The sequence below is a fragment of the Leopardus geoffroyi genome, chromosome C1, assembly GCF_018350155.1.
Source record: "Leopardus geoffroyi isolate Oge1 chromosome C1, O.geoffroyi_Oge1_pat1.0, whole genome shotgun sequence".
Taxonomy (NCBI): Eukaryota; Metazoa; Chordata; class Mammalia; order Carnivora; family Felidae; genus Leopardus; species Leopardus geoffroyi.
In genome coordinates, this window is record NC_059328.1 from 191,182,422 (window position 1) to 191,208,416 (window position 25,995).

The window sequence follows — 25,995 nt, forward strand, 5'->3', positions numbered from 1 at the left end:
TGACTTGAAATATTAAATAATATTTAGTTCTCTGTAACTTCCTGAATATTACAGTCTACAAAACCAAACATCTTTTATGCTTTTTTTTTTCTGGGATAATATTTTTACGATAGTAGTTTAACATTTGTCACATATCCTTCTTGCCAAATTATTGTGACTCTTGTGTATATAGATAGCATGGGCTTCTTCTGAGATATCGAAAACGAGAAACTTATAAAGTATAAATGAACCTTTAAACTGCATCTCCAAAATGGTTGTAGTGTTTTGAAACAAGATTGATTGCTTTAACAAATTGTAAGATTAACTTTATTAAGTGAGTGTAAAAATAGAGGATTGTTAGTTCCTAAGGAGTAGGTATCAGCATAATACGTAATATTTATTATGTTTTACAGGAGGGGTTTTGAGCTAGGTAAAGAAATGTTTGCAAAATAGATAAGAAAAATCATAAAGCCATCCTAGAAATTATTAAGCTGAAATTTTGAACTCTATACTAAACACTTACATTCCAAAAGCCTCAAGATAATACATATGAGTGCTGTCTATTAGCACATGGATATTTAATACATCTGTTAGGAAAGATTTGTGTTATGTTCTAAGTGCAAAACTATAAAAATACATAGTAAAGGTAGAGATAAGAAAAGTTTTAATGGTTAAATGAGATTTTTGTCTTTGTTTCTAAAAGTCTTTAGAACAGTACCATTACCCTAGAGTGTTAATACTTTGGGTTTACTCTTCCTCAAATACCTACGAATGAACTATAAATCGGTTATTACATAAAAATTGTTGCTTTGTGGTCCATTAAAAGCTATACAACTTTCTCTTCCCAGTAGATATTTTATATTCAGAGCATATAATGTATACCTACATATAGTATTTCATATATATGTGTATCCGTATAATATCTGTATTCTCACACTGAAAGTAGCAAGAAGAATCTATTTTATCCCATGATATTATCACTCTAAGATTTGTTTTATTTTTAACTTTTTCTCGAGGCCTCTGATATAACCTGCCTGACTGAACAAGTTTTAAATATATCAGCAATATCTGAGCAAAACTCATTTGAAATTTATTATCAGATTGAAATTCCATCATATTCCACAAATGCTAGAAACTGACATGCTCTTTCTTACAGTTCCTAATGATAATAAGTTTGCAATAGAAACGCATTAAAAATAAGCCTAGTCCACTGATGAGAATATATTTAATGTATTTATTTTAGATTGCTGATAATTCAGAGAGCACTAAATGCAGAGTGAATTCATCAGGCATTTTACTTTCTTATGCTGTTCTCAACTTTCTAGCAAGGAGCCAAAATTTCACCATTTTCAATTTGGAACAGAAAAGCATTTGTAACAGCTGTAGCTCTTAATTTGACATCCAGTTTCAGGTCATTTTCATGTAAATAGGAAACAATAGAGACCTGCTTACAATTTCCATAACAGGGATGTTTGCTTCAACTTTATCATTTTTCCTCTGGCAATTTTATTTTCTGTCTGTGGGATTAAAGGAGCCAATAATTGTTCACGGTTATTATTTTTCATCTTCATAAAACCTTGTTAGTTCCGCTCTTTATTACTCAAAGTTTCCCAATGTCTTGTATATTTCAGTCATACACACAATCCATTAATGTTTCTAGCTCATCCTCTCCTTAATCTGGAGTAGGTTAGGCGGGTCAGGCTTTCTATTTCTTTCTATAATACATTTTCCCCAGGCTTTACAACTTCTTTTTCTACCTCTAAAAAAAAGTAGGAGGTGAAAATTTAGAATTGTTCCATTGAATACAACTGATGCCTTACTGAAAGGCAAGTGTAAGTTTTGATTTATAATGCTCTGAACATGCCCACATGTATTACCAACTGTGGCTTCACTGTTGTAAAATGTAATTCTGTGCTTTTTCTGATAAATACATATTTTATTTCAATTTTCCTGTTCTGGAGAGGAGAGCCTACTTTATGCTTAAGCATAGATAGGCTTAATTCCATGTATTTTATCATCTGTAGAGTAATTTCAAGTGTGTCTCAATGGGGAGAAATTTCATTTTTGTGTACATCCTTTTAAATATGTTGATTTATGCAGATTAACTTAAATAGGAAGTTATTTTTGTGGGTCGTTATTTCCATTTGTTTCTCTTCTGGGGAAAAAAAATAGAAATCAGATAGTCTTAAACATTTTTATTTCCTGTATCTCGTGAAAATACCAGCAAATCATATACTCCTTTGATTTCCTCTCTGCTGTGGAATTTACAGTAGTTGTGGTTTTTTTTTTATAATATGCTTCTTTTTTTTTTTTTTTTTTCCCCTGCCCCAGTGATATGACAAGAACAGTGGAGATTTCTGGGGAAGGAGGCCCCTTGGGAATACATGTAGTGCCTTTCTTTTCATCTCTGAGTGGAAGGTAAGATGTTTTCTTTATATCAGAAGCTCATGCTAATGAAAAACTTGACTTCAGCTCATTTTCCCAGACACATTTCAGAAGAGGATTAAGTGTATATCTCTGTTATTCAGATAGATACCTCAATATAAAATGTCTGTTGGCCACTTACGTGTTGGAAACAAAGTCATTTCCTTATAGGATACAATGGAAAATAAATAATATCTATAACAGTTTCTGCATATCTGTGACATGTAGTAAACAGAATGCTTGGAAAAGATTTTAACGTATTTTTAGGCAAATATTGCCACTGAATTTTTTTCATGTTCCTAAATACAATTCAAAAGTGAGTATAGTAATCCAAACTGATATTTCCTGATACTGCTCAGGTATATAGAACTTAGGATAATAAATATTCTAGCTTTATAAGTAGCTGTATCAGAAGCTATGTGTTTTCATGATTTTAAGTATAAGTAAAAGGCCATTGGGCTAGTTTTTTTCTAAAATAAAATGTAATCATTTAAAAATAGTATACCACATCCTTTTGAAATTATATTGTTAAATCCATAGTGGCAAATGAGAATTTAGATGTCAGCATTTCTTGAAATTCATGTCCACCTAACTGAATATAAAACTTGTTTTACTGATGGAAATTAAAGTATGTGTCTGAGAGTTAATATCACTATTCTTTTAACAACTTTACAAAACTAGTATCAGATATTATGTCACTGTTCAATAAGATGACTGCCTTTAGCACAGATTGATATTGACGAGGGCTATGTTAAAAGACAGGGCTTTTCTTAAAAGAAGATCAGTTTCTCACTCGTGATATGATTTTAATTAATTTGCTAAATTAATTTTTCTTATATCAAACGCTTCACTGAAAAGGCAGAATGTCTTATTTTAGCGTAGCAAAGCAAAGTCCAGAAAAGTCAGTTGAATTTTTTCAAAGTCACACAAAATCCAGATCCATACCCCCTCACTCCATTGCTCTTTCTAGAGTAAAAATTTTCCCAAAGGTTATATAGTATTCATTTACTGATTCTGAATATTTATTCAGTTCAGTCTGCCACATAGCAGGAAAAGCAGATTTAGTCATGATATTTTGGTTGGCATCATTTTCAGCAGGTAGCCATCTGCTACCTGTAATTGCAAAGTCATCACCTTTTTTTGCAAATAACATCTGATGCCAAGCTCTTGCTGGAATGAATGTTCTCTAAAAAGAAATGAACTGAAAAGCTAGTGGCTCTTATTGTTTCGTTTCCTGTATGTGTTAATAAGTGTGTTTATAAATGTTATGGGTTATGGCACAGGACAAGCTGAGGTTGTTTTTGATAGACAGGAAGAGTATTTATCCAGTTGTCATGAGAAATTCTAATGGCTTTTGGCAGAAGTATACTGATAGAGCTTTGTGAAATGCCAGAGCGGTTAAATTACCAGGCCCTTTAGCTTAATGAAGCTGGAATAGAACACAAGATCATCCCAATTTCCAAAACATGAAGAAATGTACGATGTGACAGTCACCATACGTCATTTTCAATAGTTCGGAAAACAGGTTGACCCTATAGACCAGAAATCACCATCTTTTACATCAAATGAGAAAACACACTAAAATGTATTGATTTCTTCCCTTCTCCTTCCTGGTTCTGATTTCTAGCATAAGCCTTGAAGAATAGAAAGAGTGTTACATTTGGATTCAGAACAATTGGATTTGAATCTCCATGTTCTCTCTTTCATAACTTTGAGCAAGTCCTCTAAGCTTGCCTCTTGTGAATACCTACTTCACATAAAGGTTATGAGGATTAAATGACATTAAAAATATGAAAACTCCTTGTAAAACACACAACATATGAATGTGTAAATTATCAGTATTATTAATATTATGGCTAAAACGAAAAAGCCTGGTTCACAAGTGAACTTTTATAAGTTCATGGTCAACTGTTTAGTAACTTGGTGAAATAGTTGTATATTTTTTTTTTGCTATCCATTAGTATTATAGAAAGGAAATTTAATTAAAAAACATAAAAAATAATATGGAAGTGGAGACATGAGCCAATAAAAGTTAAGAAGTAATGAGTACAGGCTGAAACAGCACACTTAACTCAACCCATGTGTTTAGATGCAACTGAGTACAGAGCGTGTCACACAAGTGTCTGACTTCATAATGCCATATGGTTTCAGTGTGTGAGCACGGGGGCTGGGGGGGGGGAGTGGGTGAGTTAAGGTCATAGTGGTATACTTAGTGCTTAATTTCCTTCCTTTTATTGGCTTGTGTCATTATTTTAAATTAGAATTTACATTTAATTATTTACTAAGACTACTGTAATTGACTTTGCTTCCAATTTCTCCATATATATATATATATATATATATATATAGTTTTTCTTTTAGAAAAACACTGCCATACCTGTTGTTGAATAGGAAACCCTGAGTGCAATACAATGGTGGCTGTACTAGATAAGGCCTCAATGGATTCATTAAGTACCATAGCTTAGGGTGTTGAATGCCACTTGTATGGAGGCCCCTTGGCTTGCACAGTAAGAAACAAAACAAATATACACAAAACTGAGTTCTTGCAAAGTAAAAAGCACTTTTATTTCATTGGCTTAAGAGAAAAAATAATGTAGTTTTGTTTTAGAATGAAAAGCATGAAATCTAATTGTTTTCCAATAAAGGTAGCATAGTATACCTTAGTTTCCTAGTAAAGACAGCTAAATACAACAGAGAAGAAGGAACGGGTGGGTGAGGATCAACACATAATGCAAGGATAGGACACGTTTAGATAAAATTGCAAAGCTTGTAGAGTGGCCAAGGCCCGTGATACGCGGAAGAGGTCAAGGAGTGTGGGGTGGGTTAGCTTCTAAACGATTATTAGAAGAAAAAGAAGCAATTGTCCCCCCCTCTTGTTCTGTGGGGCAGTGGATTTCAGCCTCCTTTATCACTGCTCACGAATGCAAATTAACTGGCTCCTCCCCAGCATTGGTCTTTAAGTCCCCGAGAGCCTTGGTCCCAGAGGACACAAAGACCACAGCCCGCAACTTTGGGTCAAAAGGATAGTGAGAGATTTCTTTTCTTAGCCTTCTCATACTGGTCTGGATGAAATCAAACTGGAGGGAATCCATCCCTTCTGTGGAAAAGAGAAGGCAGGAGTGGTTTGTTGCCAGGAACCAAACTAATAAAATCAGTCAGTTTTACATTTTACCAAAATTACCTCTGACACATGGGTTTTACAGTTGAGCTTATCCTGTCAATAAATTTTTCATGGAAAGTTAGGTTATTTGGATCAGCGAGGTTCACATCGCATACTCCAGCTGTAATATGCCAGCTAAATTGCAACCCAGTGGCCTGAAAGAATTAATTCATCTCCCAAAATGTGAAATTAAATCCTAGGGAGTAACATTACATGACTGATGATGTACTGAATTAAATTAAAGGAAGACTTGAATGCTTGTTAAAAAAATATCGCTTACATAAACGAGTTTATAACCACATGTGAGCCTCCTAATGGATCATGTTATTGTGAATCCACCAAAACAAAAGTCCAAAATGTGAACTATTACAGAGTTGTTTCATTTAGGAAGAAACACTATTTTGTTCTATTTCTTCTTCTTCTTCTTCTTCTTCTTTTGCATGTCGACTAGGTCATTTTTTAATATTATGTTATGAGATTAAGGTAGGATTAGTTTCTTAAAAATATTAATTTGAATCTCAGATCCTTTATCAAATAGTAGCTTTGGCCCCTTTTTCTTCCACACAGAATATTGTGAATTTACTAACATAGAACCAGGAATGCAGTGTATAAAACACCCCCTGTACACTTGTGCCCATGACCCTGAGCCTTCCCTACTACAGGTGGCGTGACTGTCTCCTGCATCCACTGGAGTAGAAACCTAAATACCACCGCATGTGCCACCCCTTGCCATCTTCAGATGACACGAGCTCATTAAATGAACTGGGTCCTGGGGGCAAAGGGCTCACTGTGAGGCTGCTCTAAATGGGAAGATGGTTTTCTCCTCCGCTTTCATTAGAGATTGCCCTTCCTCCATGGATGCCCCTGTTATCCACGTACAAAATGTTCTCATATTTTATTCAGATCTGAGATTTAATACAAAGGGGCTGTGTGATAACATACAAGGCCTGTATACAAAAAAAAAAAAAAAAAAGAAAGAAAGAAAGAAAGAAAGAAAGAAAGAAAGAAAGAAAGACAAAGCAGAAAGACAAGAGGACAAGGGACAAGGAGATGGCTGTTTCTCCATGCCCAGCAGATTCTTCTTGGAAAACGTATCTCTCTGTCTTATTCTGGGAACACAGCTAGGACCCTGACATGCCCCAGGAGGAAGCTAGGTCGCATGAGAAATAGCTGAAACATACACAAGTTTGATGTCTTAGTTTTGGGTTTGGATACTACCAAAATGTAAGAGTCACATATACACACACACAATCTAATTCTTGATTGCTATCGTTTTCTTTCTCCTGTAATTGACATTTTTTTCAACCCCTTCCCTCCTGACTCTGAGCCACAGCCACAAAGCACCATTAGCCTCCGGCTCTCTTCTCTGAATCCCAACGCTTACTGGTTGAAATTTCAGACAAGTCTTCCCAAAGCCCTGCCCCATCATGTCACCGTCTCCCTCAGAAGCAGTGAGCGGTGACTGTACTGCTATTTCCAGCCTCATTCGATTGAGTCCATCCACTAGTGTCCGAGGCCCCTCTGTGTGGCTCTGGCCTCCCCATCCAGTGTTGGCTCCCCACATAAACACACAGCCTTCATCCTGCCACCAGGTGTATCCCTTTCTCCCCCTACCTAAATCCTACTCATTCTTCTGAACCAGTTTACATCCCATTCTCCCCCCAGATCCTCCTATGAAGACTGGACTTCTTTGGTTTTTGGTTTTAATTTCTACTGCATGCCAAGCTCATACTGACTCATTGTCCTGGTCCTGTAGCCGTGTCTCCTATTCCTCCATCCTGAGCATGGGAAATGCTCCACACGTACTTGATTCAGGGGCACTAACAAATGGGACTGAACCGCCTTTTAAACTGAGCACCATGACCTGTGCTTAGGTGTCTGCTTTCTTCTTAAAATGCAAATTACTGGAACAGGTAGTAAGGCTGCGCAAAAGTGCGGTGAATGCCTAATCCTCTCCCACTATTACGCCTCAGGTTGTCTCAGCACTAACCCATTACAGTCAGCCTTCTCCAAGCCAGAGGCCTCGGTATCCTCAACTCCACTGAGCTGTAGGGGTCTTTTCTAAGAATACCGCAAACATGGCAATGGAGTGGTGGACCATTGTACTCCGGGTCACTGTTGATGTGCATCTGTCTTGAAGGGCTTTCTCTTTTCAGTGGATTTTTTTTTTGTTTTGTTTTGTTTTTTTTTACTAAGGATTTAAGTGACAAACGGTTGCCTGAATATAAAGCGTAATTTCTTTCACAAAGAGAAATCGATACTTCTGAATAGTTGCAAGCGGAGAAATAATTAGCATATTATTACTCAGTAATTCTATTTCAACCTCAATTTTGCGTTTAGGATTCTAGGACTCTTCATCCGCGGCATTGAAGAAAATAGCAGGTCCAAGCGGGAGGGACTATTTCATGAAAATGAATGTATCGTAAAAATCAACCACGTGGACCTCGTAGACAAAACCTTTGCTCAGTAAGCATTTTTTTTTCCCATTGTTTTATTTACTGTGTTGATCCCTGGAGTACTTAAAATCATCACTGAGCTCTTAGTGATCAGAACTGTAGGTAGTAGGTAGAATGTCTGGTCAGTCGCCTTTGAATGACCCCAGGACATCCATTTTCAAATGCATCTTATGTGTGAGCTTCCTTGAAGGCAGCCTGCACATGTCCCTGTCAGCCACAGGAATAGTAAACTGCGGAATACCCCAAGCCTTCCCGCCTGGTTGTCTGGATCATCGATAGATGGGTTTGTTTTGCTTGGGATATGGGTCAGTTAAACTGGTATTTAATGACTCTTTTCACAGACTGTTAGTTCAGCTTATTAATTAACCAGCTTTGTGTCTGCAGTCTTCCTTAAACCTAAACATCTGTGAGAGATTTCCGTGAGGACTCAGAAACAAATGAAAAAAATAAAATAAAATATTCTCCCCCAAGAAATCATTTTTCTGCATGTGAAAATGTTATGGGAATAGGTTCTCATAGCCAAGAATTAGAGTATGCAGTGCTGATGCCCATTTTTTTAAATGTATGTTGGCGTCGCAGTGGGGTTCCGGAACAAGGGAACAAATACTAATTAATATTCCTTAGTAATGACCACCAGCTTCTCTTGTTTCTGACCAAAACAACTCATTGTCTACATTCTCTGTACCATTCTCTGTCAGTATTTGTATGTTTGATGGCACCGGGAGTTGGGGGCAGGCGGTATAAGTGGTTGTGGGTAGGAGGGCCTGTGGGCACTGGTTGCTTAAGTGTGGAAAGAAATAAAGAGTGTGGGGAGCCTGGGTGTCTCAGTCGGTTAAGCATCTGACTTCAGCTCAGGTCATGATCTCACTTCAGGTGAGTTCAGGCCCCGCCCACTTTGGGCTCCATGCTATTAGCATGGGATTCTCTCTCTCTCTTTCTGCCCCTCGTGGGAATCTCTCTGTTTCCTTCCCTCTCTGCCCCTCACTCACTCGCACCCTCTCTCAAACAAATAAATAAGTAAACAAATCTTATTCTCGAAAAAAAAAAAAGAAGAAAGACCGAAACGCCTATTTCTTAAAATAATAATACCATTCTACTTTTTACAAGAACTTGATAGGTATGCAATGTGGAAACGGAGGCTCATGAAAATTCAGTATGAAGGTAGTGTGGAGTAGAAACTGACTCCCAGTCAAGGAACTAACCAGAGGAGTTGGGCTGCCTCTGTGAGATCTTCTCCCCCTCCCCCACCAACATGGAGAAGTAAGGTTGAAGTGGAGGTTGGTGGGGGGGGGGGGGAAGGGGCGCTCAGAGGGCAGTTGGAATTATGATTAATTATTATTTGGTATGGCTGTTAATGACACAGACCTAAAATAAAGGTAGCTTAAACAAGATGATTAATTTTTTTTCCTAAAGACAACCAAGTGCAGAGGCGGCGGTCCAGAGGTGGTACGGCAGTTCCTCAAGCATCAGCAAGAGAGGCGTTTTCCATCTTTCTGCTTTGTCATCCTTACTAAGTGGCTGCTCTCTTTAAGTTGTGTCGTGGTCACCAGAGGGCTGCTGGGGTTCCCCCATCACTTCTGAGTTTTGAGAAAGAGGAGAAGAAAGAATTTTCTGGCTCCCAGCTTTCCTGTAACCCTTTTGGGTAGATCATGTTGGCAAGACAGGCTGGGCAAGGTAGTCGGGGGCACAAGGAGGCATAAGGATGAAGGAGACGAAAGGTAGTAGGAAATTTGAGGCAAAACACCCAGGACTAAGACAAAAAAGTAAAAAAATACAGGCACTCTATAAGAGAATAGCAGGGAGGGGGCGTATTAGATTGATAATTCGCTATGACATCTGGTACAACCAGTATAATCAATATCTCCAGGAGGAAATGTTTGTGTCAGAATTGAAATTCTGGAACACACCGCATCTCAGGGAAGACCTGTACTTTCGAATAAAGCCCTAAAAGGAAACGAGTTGATAATCTGGTCAGTAATACAAAATAATTTTTTTCATCTAAAATTAAAGTTTGCTTTTATATCTACTTTAGTAATAGCCTCTGGGCGGATTTTCAGATTCGGAAATACTCAAAAGTTGTGGGACCTTGGACGAGTTATTTGATTTCTCTGAGCCTCATTTTCCTCATTTTGCAAAATAAGAGTGAATTATACTTACCGAAGAGGAAATGAGAAGATTAAGAAAGTTGTTAAAAAGATCAAAGGAGAGAATTGTCCATGTTAGTCACCCAAGTGTCGCCAGCCCAGTGTCTGGGTACCTCGTGGTCAAGTCCTAAGTGGTAACTGGTACTTAGTTTGCAGCCATCCTGGTAGTAATAGTGACAGTTTCTCCTTTCCCTGTGCTACTGTGCTCTCCTGTTGCCGTGGTTTGGGGTGCATTAGGGGCCACGCTAGAGCGTGGTGTCGTGACATATTTACTCCCTCTCTTTGAAGGGCTCAAGATGTCTTCCGCCAGGCAATGAAGTCCCCAAGCGTCCTCCTCAGTGTGCTTCCACCTCAAAACCGTGACCAGTATGAAAAATCAGTCATTGGACCACTTAACATTTTTGGTGACAATGATGGCGTTTTGAGAACAAAGCTGCCTCCTCCTGTCCATGGAATATCAGGAATAAAAACAGCAAGTCTCACAGGAACAGGGCGTCCTGAAGAGGATGCATCGACTTCCCTGCAACAAAACAAGAGCCCCCGAATCCCAAGAATGGGTAGAAAGCCATCCTCTCCCTCACTCTCCCCTCTCATGGGGTTTGGCAGCAAGAAAAATGCAAAGAAAATTAAGATTGACCTAAAGAAAGGTAATTATTACATGATGCTTAATAGCATTCTATTATTGTAACATGTAAAATTGGTTAAGAGAAATGCATTAAGGCTAATTTTGTTCATTCTCCCTTCATTTAATTGTATCGAAGAATAGATTTAAGTAAGTTACCTAAGTTTCTTGAAATTGTACTACTTTCTTATTCTTTCCTTCTGGAGAGTATAGCGTATTTGAAACAGAAGCAAAGATGATAAAGACAGGTTGGCAAATGGAAAGAACCATCGCAAACCTGAGAAAAACGTAACACTAAAGAAGCACTGAAATTCGGTGGAACCCTTTTTGCAGCAAGATGAGTGATTTTTGTAGCACCTTGTAGATAGAGTCTAAAAAGCGCATATATTATTTCTGGTTCTCTAAGATAGTTTTATACCAGCTAAACATTTAGTTCTCAAAAAGCAAGTATGTGATCATTATAATGGATAATTATTATATATAATTATGTAAGTGAAATTTCGCTAATTCAACATTGCAAACAGTTTCTCAAAACATACTTAATTTCAAAAGCATGTATAACCTTACCTTCATCTTTTCCACCTTTTCTATGCATTTCAAGCCCAGATCAATGAGACTAGGGCATTCATATACATGCATATTTATGCAGTATTATACCATATACACACATAAGCATTCATGCGCTTCTGTGCTTTTGTTTATTTTGTAACCTCCTGATAATCCCTTCCCCCTCTGTGGCCTTCTGCAATCTGATGTGATTCTCAAGACTCAGTTCAAAAGAAACCAAAATCTCCAAGTTTTGTCTGAATTAATACAGAATTTAATGATCACAAGGTAGTTTTAAAATACTCATTAACGTATATCAAAAGAAAATAACATATGCCTTTAATTAGGATATGGTGGTTATTCTGAGAGATCATCTGGTCAGAATTTTGTCCCCCCTTAAGAATTCTGTACTGAGAAGAAACTGTATGGACTAGGAAGTTCAAATTCTCTAGTGTGCTTAGCAATTAGGCTTTTTATATAAATGCATTGTGGGTTTTTTTTTGTACAAATTAACCAGCTATGTCTAAGACATGGGATTGAGTGCTTTGAGGACAGATAAATCAGACACAGAACATAAGACTCCATCAGAAAGCCTTAAATGCAAAAATAAAGACTATGACATCACAGCTGTACTTTGGGAAGATCAATCTGACAGCAGAATAATATGCCGAAGATGAGATCAAACAATGAAGTATCAATAAAGGATACATTGCATCTGTCTAAATATAATATGCATGCCTTGTCTGGTGACTGGATGTAGGAGAAGGGAGAGAGAGAGAATTGCAGGTGGCTTGTTCAATGGTGATGCCATTACTAGAAATTAGAGTTTTTAGAAGATGAGTGTATGTGAAAAGCCCAGGATCTGAATTAGAGAAAGGAGGTCATAGTGAAGTTTGAAATGCTGGTGGAAATATGTGCATGGTCATATGTAAGAAGCTGACACCAGAGAAATTAGGGCCAAAGAGATTTTGGTGTCATCTATAGGGAGATGGTAATTGGAGCAGGAGCTGGCCATGGCAGAGAATCTAGAAAACAAATTGTACCAGGTAAGAGCCTTGGGAAACATCTATGTTCATGTGGGAAAACCGTGGGTAAGAGAGAGTGACAGACATAATGTGATCAGAGAGGTAGGAAAATAATCAGAAAATAAAGGTATGAAAACCACAGAGGGGGCATTAATTTCAAGAAAACAACTGAAGAGAAGTGTCAAAGCTAGAGAAAGGAACAGACCAGAATAGGAAAAATTAGTGGATGTGGTCATGGGTAGGTCATTGGTGACGGAAGGCTGAAGAAGTAAGATTGAAGTAAGCATTCTTTAGGGTACAGATATTTGAGCATACCTTCAGAAAAAGTGAAAACCACATACTGGGAGAGAGAGATTGGAGATGGAAGAGTGAGGGAGGGGACAATGGGACGCAGCATGCAAGGAATCGAGACCCAGGTGTAGGGAGCTGCAGGGAGGCTAGCTGAGTGAGTGCCTGACGAAACTCATGTCAGATGGCCTTTGGCTTCTTATGGTTTACTGAGAAATCAATCTCCTGGGTTTATGGATAACATGTGGTATTTCTTCTGGTACCTCAATAAACGAAAGTGTTACACATCTGCATTGGGCCCTAAATTCACTTTGAAACCATCATGGCCTGTCAGGAACTATAATCTGTATTTGCAGCCAGAACAACTGAAGTGTGTTTAAAATATTTCCTGGAATGTAAATATTTACTTACTTGACATTAGTCTAAATTAGGTAGATTTCGCTGTTAAGGTTTCTACTTAAGGTGACCGTGCATTTTCCTGGTCTTACACACTAGGCCCTGAAGGACTGGGTTTCACTGTTGTTACCAGAGACTCTTCCATACATGGGCCTGGTCCCATTTTTGTAAAAAACATTTTGCCAAAGGGAGCAGCAATAAAAGATGGCCGCCTGCAATCAGGGGACAGAATTTTGGAGGTAAGAATTGGAACTAATATCTTCAGTAAAGTATCCTGGGTGTTTACATAAATACAATAATATTTATATTTTGAATATAAAAATTGAAAATTATCACTTGTAGACAAGATAAGGACTTTAATTATGTTAAAAAAAAAAAACCGGACTTTAAGCCCCCATAGAGTCAGTTATGTAAGGACAAGTAACACTGAGAACTCTTCCCTATTTCCTCCTTCTCATATCTACCTCTTAGGGTTCCTGGGAATTTGAATCATCCAGGAATTCATCATATATGCAATTATGGCTAAGAAGTCTCAGAGTTATAGCCATATTCTGGCAACAGTTTCTTTAAACTTCCCACAGGCGTAGGCCAGCCTGCCTCAGGTTGATCTAGGCTTATAAAGATGTACTTGAAACACCCCCAAAGCAAGAGAATTCCCCCCTCCCATGTATTTTTGTGTGATAGCATCATCTTCTTAGCGAAATATACATTGTTAACTTACCTTTCAAGAAATCATCCTCGTTGAAACTGGCCGGTTTTATTTAACATTCTCATGGCGGGGCGCCTGGGTGGCGCAGTCGGTTAAGCGTCCGACTTCAGCCAGGTCACGATCTCGCGGTCCGTGAGTTCGAGCCCCGCGTCAGGCTCTGGGCTGATGGCTCAGAGTCTGGAGCCTGTTTCCGATTCTGTGTCTCCCTCTCTCTCTGCCCCTCCCCCGTTCATGCTCTGTCTCTCTCTGTCCCCAAGATAAATAAACGTTGAAAATAAAAATTAAAAAAAAAAAAAACAACATTCTCATGGCATAGAAGCAACACTAAACATTTGTATATAGTTCTAGTTATGAAAGAAGATGCACCAAGTAATTAATACAGCTCCAAATTATAATTTCCAATAATCTATGATGACCCGGAGACTATAATTTTCAAAGATGGAGAACACTAATTGTAACAAAAGACTTTTACTTCCAAAGAAATTTGCTGTGTGATTGTGGTCCATTGTTTGCTTTTTAGCGTTAGGCAGAAAATGGTGCCAGTTAAGCATCTGAAATCCACTTCTTTCCCGTTGTAGGAATCATTCTCCGCTCTCACTTTGATTTTCCCTTCCTAAGAATGTAATGTCCTATGAGAAACTATTAATTACTGACACTCTAAAGGGATCTAGCACTGGGGCGCCTGGGTGGCTCAGTCAGTTAAGCATCTGACTTTGGCTCAGGTCATGATCTCACTGTTTGTGAGTTTGAGTCCCATGTCAGGCTCTGTGCTGACAGCTCAGAGCCTGGAGACGGCTTCAGATTGTGTGTCTTCCTCTCTGTCTTCCCCTTTCTCACTCACGCTCTGTCTCTCTGCCTCTCTCAAAAATAAATAAAACGTTAAAAAATGTTTAAATATATAAAAACAAAGGGATCTGGCACCTCAGTCATGATGGTCAGTGCGGTACTGGTACTTTGAGCATAGTTGGTTTGGGCTCATGTGTTCAGTTTCATCTGTTCCAAGCTTTATTAATTGTAGGAGCCCATTCGCTACTTACCTGTGGAAACCATCTAGGGTAGAAGGAGACGAAAAGTGTTGTGATCTGTTCATATGATGGCATCCATTAGGTAAATGGCAGAGATGTCACTGGACGAACTCAAGAAGAGCTCGTGGCCATGCTGAGGAGCACCAAGCAGGGAGAAACAGCATCGCTGGTCATCGCCCGTCAAGAAGGAACTTTTCTTCCCCGAGAGCTGGTAATGTTCAGGTCACAGTCTCACTGAATCTTCGGTGCAGAGTTTACTATACCCAGTGAATTCATAATAGCTGAGAGATGAGTTCTAAGTCACAGGTTTCATCTGTAACAAAAATTGAATCACACTAAGTATTTTGTCCCATTTGGGGGTATCATAGCTTTATGATGTTAATGCGGTGCGTTGGATAAATGCCAACAGTGCTTCCGGGGTACCAATTCGAACACCCTTTTAAGGAAGCAATTTAACATTATTCAACGAAATAAAATACCCTTTGCGTACTCTATGTTTGCTTTATGCAAAACGCAGTCCGCAAAAATGGTCATGCCCTACCTTAATGCAGTTTGCAGTCTAAAAGGAAAGAAATATAACCAAGTATTCAAAATGATGATGGTTATGAAAAAGAATTGCAAGGTCCTGTAGTAACAGGTACAAGGGAATCTAGTCTTGAGGGCTGGGAAATGTATCCTGAGGAAGAGAATTTCAAAAGTCTTGTTAAAAATGTATACCCTTTGACCTACTAACTGCACTTCTAGTAATCTGTTCTAAACTGATCATCAAAGAAAGATGTGGAAAAAATTCATGTACATGGATTTGTTTTCTAAAGCCCTGTTTATTGTAGTGATATATTGGGTGCTGTACAACCAGAGGTATTAGTTAGATAAATAACTAGGTAGCTCTTCAGTGAAATATAATAGTTACTTAAAATGGTCTCTGTGGAGAGCTGATAATAACATGAGAAAATGCTCATAGTGCATTAAGTTAAAAAGTAGGTATAAGATGATATATATAGTCATTAAAAAAAATTGGGGTGCCTGGGTGGCTCAGTCGGTTAAGCATCTGACTTCGGCTCAGGTTACGATCTCACAATATGTGAGTTGGAGCCCCATGTCGGGCTCTGTGCTGACAGCTCAGAGCCTGGAGCCTGCTTCTGATTCTGTCTCCCTCTCTCTCTCTCTGCCCCTCCCCTGCTCCTGTTCTGCCTCTCTCAAAAATAAATAAACATTAAAAAAAATTTTTTTAATGATATCTATAGCATGATCAAATCACATTAAAATATCTTCAAAAGAACCCCCCCAAAATGGCAGGAAATGCACCCAGAATGTTGGGATTATGAGAGATTTTAATTTTCTCATTTTTAAAATAGTGAACATGTATTATTTTATTATTGATGTATGTATTTAAGAAGACTATAGAAAATTCTAAGGACTTTTATGACTAATAAAAAGGAATAGATGTGATAAAAGGACTTTTAATTACCCCTTTTTTTAATTTCTTTTGAATCTATATAAGAAATGACAAAGGTACATATAGGTAATATGATAGGTTCCCAGAGTTACATCATCAGAACCAGTGAGGGTTAGTTGAGAAAACTGACTATAGTTAGCCTGCAAAAAGGAAAATTTAGGGCATATTTTGATTGCTATAAAATAGGTAAAGAGTTAATTGTATGAATTAATATGTTTCTCCAGGTAGTTTATATCCATTAATATACTTACATATTAATTAGACAATCAGTTTACTAAGTACATGCTCTGCACTAAGTTGGAGGTTCTGGGGATACAAAAATAATTAAGACTCATTTCCCGCCCCTCCTTGAGCTGGTACCGAAACAAATATTTGGAAGTGATAATATTACAAGTTACAGTAGTTTCTAACTGTTGGAGTTGTCCAAGAAGAAAATAGGCAACTTAGAATATTGAAACAGAGACTGCCTTACCATTTCTCAGAGATGCTCTAGAAAAAATTCTCCCATTGGTAACATGGTAAGACTAGATAAGCTCTAAGATATCTACTCTAAGCCTGATATTCTGTTATCTATGTTTATATTCATGTTTGAATATACAGCCTTCCTGAATCGCCTCTCTCATATATTAATGCTCCATAGTACTGACCAAAGGACCCCCTTCTCTCCACATTTCTGGTCCTTCCTTCTCTTTCACATCATCTTGTCCATTTTTCCCCTTGCGCTATTGAATGCTCTAGGTAGATCTGCAGTAAAACAGGGAAGGGAAGAAGTTTAGGTGGTATAAGCCATAAAGACTATTTCCCCACCTCTTTTCCTCCACTTGACTCCTCCATTCCCAGCCATTTTGGAAGGCAGAATCATGAATTTCAGTCTGACTTCCTCATGGAAGCTTCTTGTTCTTCCTAAAAAGAAATGCTGCAGAAACTTGGAGTCCGAATATTTTTTTTCTAAAATGCAGATGGATTTTTCTTTCAGTCCCTTACTTACATAAAGACTTTGGTCTTTCTCTCCAAGAGCCACCGTGAGAAGAAGTAATTAGAAAGAGGCAACATGTATATATAACAGGAAGCCCTTTCACTTCTTGTCCAATTCTTTGGTTGCTTGAGATAAAACTTTTAGGAAGCTTTGCTGGGACTATGTACTTGTTTCAGGGATAAGAAGAAGGAAAGAAGTTTTGACTGGGTATTCTCCTCAACTATGGTCCTGGAATGAGTAAAACCCTGCATAGAAAGAGAAACATTCCAGCCAGCAAAAGAACCTCATAACAGAGCTCCCTCTAAGAACTCAAACTCTCATGAGACCCTAGTTTCTCCTCTAATAGTTTCTTATACCCCTTTCCTATCTATGTCTTCTAGAATTCCTAACTCCACAGCTAATTTCTTCTTCCTAGAAGCTTTCTGCCTGCCCCAGGTAAGGGGGAGAGGGATGCTGACCTTACCCCAGTTTGAAACTCTGAATGTATTCTCAATCAAACACAACTACATCTGGAAGTTAATAAATGTAACAATAGAATTTTCAGAGTAAAGGGAGCCCAAAGAATCTGTATGTCTGACTCTAACTTAGTACATGAAGAAACACAGGTCCAGTTTGGTTAAGTAACCTATTGATGGTCCCTTATTGTTAAGGGGAACCAGAGGCCTGGGTTTCTTAAGGCTTAGTATTATCTCTGGAGTTCAACTCTGCAAGCTCACCATCATACAGTGTTTCTTTGTGGTTTAGAGCAGCTCACAAAATGATTCTTAAGGCTCAGTTTCCTCATCTATACCATAAGATTGTTGTGAAGATTAGAAGAGATCATCCATGCAAAGCTCTTGGCATAGTTTCTGGCCAATTGTAAGTTCTCAGTATATGTCAGCTGCAATTATTCTAGTACCTTGCCACCTCTGTAGAATCAAATACAATAAAAATGTAATACTTGGGGCGCCTGGGTGGCTCAGTCGGTTAAGCGGCCGACTTTGTCTCAGGTCATGATCTCGTGGTCCGTGAGTTCGAGCCCCGCGTCGGGCTCTGTGCTGACAGCTCAGAGCCTGGAGCCTGTTTCAGATTCTGTGTCTCCCTCTCTCTCTGACCCTCCCCTGTTCAGCTCTGTCTCTCTCTGTCTCAAAAATAAATAAACGTTAAAAAAAATTTTTTTAATGTAATACTATATTTTAGATACATTAAGGGTAAAAGAGATTTATTCAGGCTTGCCTGGGACTAACCACTGTTTTGAACAGAGATTTTTTATTATTGTTTGAAAATACATACTGGTATCCAAAATACTGAATTACCAAAAAAAAATTTTTTTTTGTTTGAAACTGAATCGGTAAGTCAGGCAGCTTGTATATATTAGTTCACTCTCATTTAATGGAATTTAGTGAAATTTGATTTCCGTCCCCAAAAGTGACATCATAGGCCAAGCCCACCAGGGAGCATATTACATCAATTGTGCAACTGTGAGATTATGAGTACAAATAAATTATTTGTTCTTTTTGGGGTTTTTTTTTTTTTTTTTTTTTAGTGTTATACCAAATTTGGCGGGCCTGTGGTTAGTATTCATTCTCCTAGAATTCTCTGGCAAACAGTCTAGACGCTTTAAAAACTATTTGACTTGTGATTATCTAAACATGTGGAATATGCTTTGTAGCCACAGCAAAGCACCGCATTCTTGAGGATTATAAGCACCGAAGTAGTGTGGACCCAGAATCTTCGTTCTGGAGAAATATGGAATAGCACTCTTTGTCCGGCCCACATGCCTTCCTTGGGTGCTAAGTAGCAAGAATCCTACGGGAAGTTTAAAGAGAGGTCATGTGTGGCGTGCACGGTACTATTTGAACGCGAGCTGCTTCCTAGTGTGACACGCACTGCACTCTTTGAAAGAGCAAACTGAAGAACAGTGTGCTATGTGATGCGTTTTTGTGTTTTTCTTTCAAAAAACTGAAGGTGTTATCACTTTGGTCTCTCCTCCCTTATCATGATTGATGCACACACTTGACTCTCCATTGAAAATCTGGCAGGATGAGGGAAGGACAGTACTTCCTGCTTTTGTCTTCTTCTATCTCCTTTGAAGAAAACAAACCATGTTTATTGTTTTCCTGCTCTGAGAAACCGTCCTGTTCCTTTTCTTAAGCCTTGCTGTTTCATGAGCTCTCAACCCCTTTAACAGCACTGCTCTGCCTGTTTTCTGACAGTTAAATCTTCCTTATTTCCTTGTTATCTTAGCTTCTTGTAAAGTCTTAACACTTACAGCCAAGGGAGCATGTGGTCAGCAGTTACACAGGAAGTCCCAAGATAGGATGGTCTCTCGGATGTGACCCTCTGTCATTCCAGAGGCCTGAGCGCCCACTTCCTGGCCATTTCTCCTGACCTGCCACATGAGAACTGTGCTGAATTCTTTCATTTGCGGGTCCATGTCCTTCCTCCTGAAGGCAGGACAACTGGTTGGGATCACAAATTTAGAAGCACATGTAGCCAACCTTCACGCCATCAGTGGCAGGCTGGGTTCAAAATCAGGTGAGAGGAATTCATGTACTAGCCTCACAACTATTTAGCTCTTTCTAGTATCTTTACCAAAAGAACTGTGTGTTTCAAAGGTAATCCTTCCAGAATCCCAGGCTCGAAGAGCCTTTGATGTCTTCACCCCCTGACTGGGTGAGAGTTTATTAAAGAGGTGTTCACATAAGGAACGTTTTTGCAAAAGGGACTTTGAGATTAGCGTTGGTAATAGAATCCGAAGATGAAACTGCACTGTCTGCAGTGAAATAAAACTGCGCTACGGAACCAGGGCTTTGTTGGCTGCGTTCTGAAACAGACATGCTCTGCCAGTTCTTTTCTATCCCTGATAACCAAAATTCTTGTTTTCTTATGCAAAGTGTCCGTTTAGGAAAGATCATGACAAACGAAAGGTTTTTCTATTGATTCGTTGCCTGTAGTTTTTGAGAGTTTCAGAGAGACAGAGGAGAGAGAGTGTGTGTTGTTTGTCATGTAAGTGCATAGACACGCACACGCATGTGTGTGTCTACTTTCCTTTATTGGGGAGTAAAAAAAAAAAAAAAAACATTGTGCCATTTCTTTGTTAACCTCTTTAATGTTTCATGTTCTGACCTGCTGCCTTATCTTTAAATTATCCTGAAAATCACAGCAACCCCTGGTGGGTAAAACGAGCTGAGAAAATTTCAAATGTATTTATAATTTCTACCTGCCAAGCTTGCCTGCTATTAAATGCTGGCTGCTGCAAGTGGAATGAACTCTATTTCAAGCAAGCAAGTTCCTCCTGCCTGGCATGATCGAGATTCAAAAGTTAGCAATGTTGGTCATGTGGATTTGACTTTCACTTAGGAATATTGCTTTTGCTGAGGAAAAAAAAAAAAAAGATACACATGTGTGTGGTCACTCCCCTAATAGCTGCTGAGCTCAGTGTATTCCTACACTACCATATTTACTCATCCCTGCGACTACCTTTGCAAATGACATGCGGCTCCGACTCCTTGACTGTTTTTTATCTTCTTACGAAGGGAAAACTTCATACCTTCAAATGCCAAATTATTTAATATCATAAATCATGCCAGAATTTTCGTTTGAAATCTTAGATGAACCTCATTTAACTGATATATTATTTTATTCCCTTTGGCTATTAGATTCAAATGATTCCATGCTTAATTAACCAAGGTACTTAAGGAAGAATGAATATTATAGCAGCTATTTGTGGATAAGTAGCAGAAATTGAAGGATGATTTCAGAATGATTTGTCTACCTAAACCAAAGTGCAGGAGTTATGTTTTGGAATTTAGATAATTATGCAGAAAACAAAACACAGCTATATTTTATGGGTTCTCCAGATAACACAGTTCTCGAGACTTAAGATGGAGTCCTTGCTGAAATAGAGTCTCCGTTTCTGCTTCTCTCTTCAATAATTTTTTCCCCTCCTTATTGCAATTCCATTCAGTCAGTATTCAGTTAATCCTAGTCATGTTTCTGCAACGTGAACTCCAGAGATTAATAAGATGCATTCATGTCCTCAAGGAGCTTCTACCTATAAAGAAAAAAAGAGTTATGAGTTGATCAAATTATGCAATTAAGTGTTATGGGATTAAAGTTGGGGGGCTGAGAAAACCCTTTAAGAATAGTACAGTATTTGAGAAAGGTCTTAATTGAGTAGGATTTCAAATGCAGTGCTTACAGGGCGAAGAAAACAGCACTTTCAAATACTCTGAGATTAGAAAACATAAAATACATCAAGGAGATAGTAGGCAGCCCAACTTGACAGCTTACTGAGCAAGGTCTAACATGAGAAATTGTGTTGTTTGGAATAAATTGGAAGGGGTGAAAAGACTGTAGGGTACCTACTAAGAGCTCTTTGTATTTGGCTTTAATGTAATCGTTTGGAGCCTGGGATCTGGGATCAGTTGGTGGGGTTGAATCCTCACTTGGCTGAATGGTCTTGATTAAATTATTTCCCTGAGCCACCATTCCTCATCCCTAATGCTGGGATCAGAGTAATGCCTACCTGAGAGACTGTTAGCATTAAATGTGTAAAGTGTTTAGAATAGGGCACATAGAATGTGAATCCCTGCTTTGCAATCTTACTCAACGTCTCTGTGCCTCAATTTCCTCATTTGTCAAATGAGGATAATAACAACACCTACCTTATAGGGTTGTTGTGAGAATTAGCTGAGAATACATGCTAATATGTGGTGAGTGTCAAATTACATTATCTTCTGTTGTTATTTCCTGTGCCTAGTGCACACTATATGCTCAGTAAATATTTGTTGATTGAATAAATGAAAGCTACACATTATTAAAGCAGATGGTATAGAAGGTTGGAAAAGGTATTGCTAAAGGTGCTGTGGCTCCTACTCTATGTCTGTCTAATCTGTCTCTAATGCATTATCTTCCTGATACAATTATTTTAGACCAAATAAAAATAATATGCAACGATTTCCTTAAATTTCAGGTCACTAGCAATATCTAGTTACAGCTGCACCAAGACAGCAAGTATAGGGATAGTATTGATAGAATATAAATGACAATTTAGATAGTTTAAATGATCATGAATACATTTGCATAATCTAGTACAGTTTACTTATAAAGACATACACAAACAATAAGTATTATTGCCTAATATTTAAAATATTAGATATTTTTTAAATATTGAAAGTATTTAAAAATATTTTTTAAGTGTTTCAGCTCAGTTGAAGTGGTTCTCAAAGTGTGGTCTCAGATCAGCAGGATAGCATTACCTCGGAATTTCTTACACACGCAAATTCTCAGATGCCTTTCAGACCTGAGGAATCAGAAACTCTAGGGTTGGAGCTAAAGGTATAGTTTAGGGAGCTTGACTGGCCCAGTTGATAGAGCATGTGACTCTTGATCTCAGGGTTGTGAGTTCAAGCCCCACATTGGGTGTGGAGCCTACTTAAAATTTTAAAAATTTAAAAAAAATAAAATAAAGATTTATTTTGACAAGCCCTCCAGATAGTGCTGATGCTTACTCAAGTTTGAGAATCAGTGGAACAGTGGTTTTGTTATAAGGAACATAAAGGCCTATAGGATAACTTAATAGCTATAACTGACTAGCTGTCATGACCAAATTTTCAACTTTATGTTTCCATTCTGCAAACAATTTTGTTGCTCTAAGAAAAATAATTCTGTGAAAATTTTAAGACCAATTGAGTTGTGTCTGTTTGGTCATGTGCCCCTCATTTTGGCAAAAAGCCAGTGCTGAGCACAATCCAGTTACTCAACTCAATTACACCTGATTCATTTAGGCAAACTCAATTGTACTTGACTTTTTCAGGCCCAACTCGATTGTGCTTTTAAATTTCCACACTCAATTTGATTGTGCTCAAAATTTGTTACGTGCCACCTTGTAACTTGTAGATTTAGACACATACCAAAGAGAGGTACTTCTAGGGCAGTTTAGAAGATTGGGTTATTGGTCTTTGTTTGCAGTTACACCTCTGTCCCTTCTCTCTATCTCCAGGATGGATGCTAATAGGGTAAGGTATGCTCCATTGGCTCCTTACATGGACCATATTCTACCATCCCCCATCCTGCTATGCTTGAACTCATGGCAAAGATTTCAGAGCACTTAAGAAAGTGATCCTCATTTACTCTCACAAAGCAACTATGTTTAGCTGTTCCAATCTATCTTAAAAATGGGGAAAATGAGGCACAGAGACATTGCCCCTACCAAAATTTACACTGTTTGTCAAAGTCAGAACTTTTAAGATTTCTACCTCATTGAACTGTGCATCACACCTTCTGTCAATTAATGCTGTGTACTAAGTGTTTAATACTTAGTACTTAATGTTTACCAATTTTTTTAATGTGTTCAGTAGCCCACAAGGCTGAGGGCATTGTAGTCTTTCGCTACTCCCTGGGAGGTACTTATACCTGAAAGAATTTTACTGAACCCTTGTCAGCAAAATCTAGTCTTGATAAAACTGATGATGATAAAAGCTCTGTTTCAGCATTACTAGAACGCATGGAGGCGGTGCGGCCATTTTGCCTGGTTGTATGGCTTCCACGTGTCAGAATGAAAACATTTAATGACTTTTATCACAAGACTGGTTTTGTTGGAGATTGGAAGGTAGTGAAAGAAGAAGTGTCCTATGTTGAAAAGAAGCTCGTGACACTTCGAAAGACTGGGGCCTAATTGCATTCTCCTGCAGTGTTAAGGATGAAGAGCCATGAGATTTGGCTATACTCTCATGGCACAAAACATATGTCTTATGAGTGACCACTGTGGCCATGATTAGGCTTCTGGAGTTTAGAAAAAAAAAGACGAGTTTTCTAAACATAAATGTTTAAACAGCTCAGAAGCATTAATATTGTAACCAGCCACAGATTATATCCTTCTTATTATCCAGTTAGCCAAATGTTTCCAATAATTCATGCCAGCTGTTGATATGGAGCAGCTGGATAAGAAGGTGGTTACAAAACTCGGGGGATGACCTTGATTTGCTTAATTACCTCTATGCCTGTGATCAGTACGTTTTTAAGGTACATTTGGTGTAAGATAAGGAAATGCATTCATTTTGTAAAGGATATTTAAAGATTAAGGAAAAGAAAGTACAGCCTTAATTGATCGTGGTTAACTTTTCCAGCTGTTATCAAAGTAAATACCGAACACGTGAAACTGCCACTATAGTCCATTTCGTTTTGAAAGTGTATTTGGAGGTTTGAACGTGTTTTCATCTGCCTGTTTTTCAGGAAAATGTGTGATCTTTATCATTAAAGAAAGAATATCAGCTTAAGATTGCTACTTCTCCCCTCCCCCTTTCCTAAGGGGGCTGATAAAACAGAGATAGACACTTAAATCACAATCTGTTGCCACTTACCTCTTCCCATGCCCCGTCCCCAAAGATTCTCTGGGCGATGACTTTTAAATATGTTCTCATTATTTTTAATGAGTGTGCAGAACATATGACGCATAATGCACGAATAGATAGGTGCCCTTTTACTGAACTTGTCAGATGTAATAAAACGTTGAAGAAGTTAAGATGCATTTTTTCTTTAAGATATTATAATTATTTAAATTAAGATGCCTAAGTACAAATCACATACTGTTAGGTTCCTGTTGCTGCCTAAATGAAGCCCCACAACAGCCCCAATGCTGTCTCTAAAAAGAATGTTTAATCACAAACATTAAAAAGACAAAAGGACATTTAATATTGTTATGTCTCTTTAAGTTTACCCTTCTTTAAATCTGCCCTGATGACAGGATATTCAATTATAAACGAGTTCAATTATGTTTCCTGGACACTTATTGAGTTATATGAAGGACTTTTATCACCTAGTCTTTCCGTAATTAATTCTTTACATTTCTTAGAGACTTAGAACCGCGGAAGGATTGTTTAACAGCTGGAAATGTTGTAATTTTTTTTACATTTCCTCATTCTCTACTTTTCCTTCCTCTCTTCTTTCTTCTGACCTATCATGCTGCCTTTTGGAAGCAAATAACACTCAATGTGGTATCTCTCTATTACAGAATATATTTAATTTTTTTAAGTTTATTTATTTATTTTTAGAGACAGAGAGAGAGACTGGCGGGCAAGGGTAGAGAGAGAGGAGAGAGAGAGAATCCCAAGCAGGCTCCACATTGCCAACACAGTACTCGATGCAGGGCTGGAACTCAAGAACCACAAGATCATGACTTGAGCTGAAACCAAGAGTCAGATGTTTAACCAACTGAGCCACCCACGTGCCCCTATTACAGGATGTATCTATTTCTATGTTACATTTCTACATTTAAATGCCAGGTGGTGATGAAGATGGAAGTAATACTAGTAGAATGGAGAAAAATATCCCCAAAAGCAATAAAGCCTCCCCTTGATAGTCGTTATTGCATGTATATTGGAGTCTCTGGCTTCTGGTTTATGGAACTGTTGGCTTTAGCACCCTGCAGGGAAGTTACAGACTTTCAGCTTAACTTGAAAGGGCTCACCTTCTCCCTCCTCTCCTTCCCAGAAGCTACATATTTCATCCATAGACCCTTGACTTCCCACTGGAGGGGAAAAACACACAGAAACAAACAAGCATAAAAACTAAAAATGGCAAAACACAAAAACACCCAACCAAAATATCTTACCCATTACTTGCTGGCACTCCATCTCCCTGAGGCCAAATGTTTCTCTTCTATGATACTCATAAAGAGATCTGTGTTCAGAAGAATTATCTTCTCGGACGTCTGTTTCCCTCCATTTCTGGGTCCATATTGATGATAAAAGGACTCAGTTCAACAAATACTGAACACCTACTATTCCTAGTTTAGCTGATCAAAT

The 25,995-nt window shown here is 38.3% G+C and overlaps 1 protein-coding gene across 3 annotated transcripts in view; it reads left to right on the forward strand.

Annotated features, from left to right (window-relative positions):
• PARD3B (par-3 family cell polarity regulator beta) overlaps positions 1-25,995 on the forward strand; it is a 1,015,886-nt gene that overhangs the window by 550,274 nt on the left and 439,617 nt on the right. For all 3 annotated transcript variants that reach the window (XM_045480900.1, XM_045480902.1, XM_045480901.1), the window contains exons 6-10: positions 2,311-2,397; positions 7,904-8,029; positions 10,452-10,810; positions 13,140-13,279; positions 14,857-14,985. In XM_045480900.1, coding sequence (XP_045336856.1) covers positions 2,311-2,397; positions 7,904-8,029; positions 10,452-10,810; positions 13,140-13,279; positions 14,857-14,985 — 841 coding nt within the window. The remainder of the gene's footprint in view (positions 1-2,310; positions 2,398-7,903; positions 8,030-10,451; positions 10,811-13,139; positions 13,280-14,856; positions 14,986-25,995) is intronic.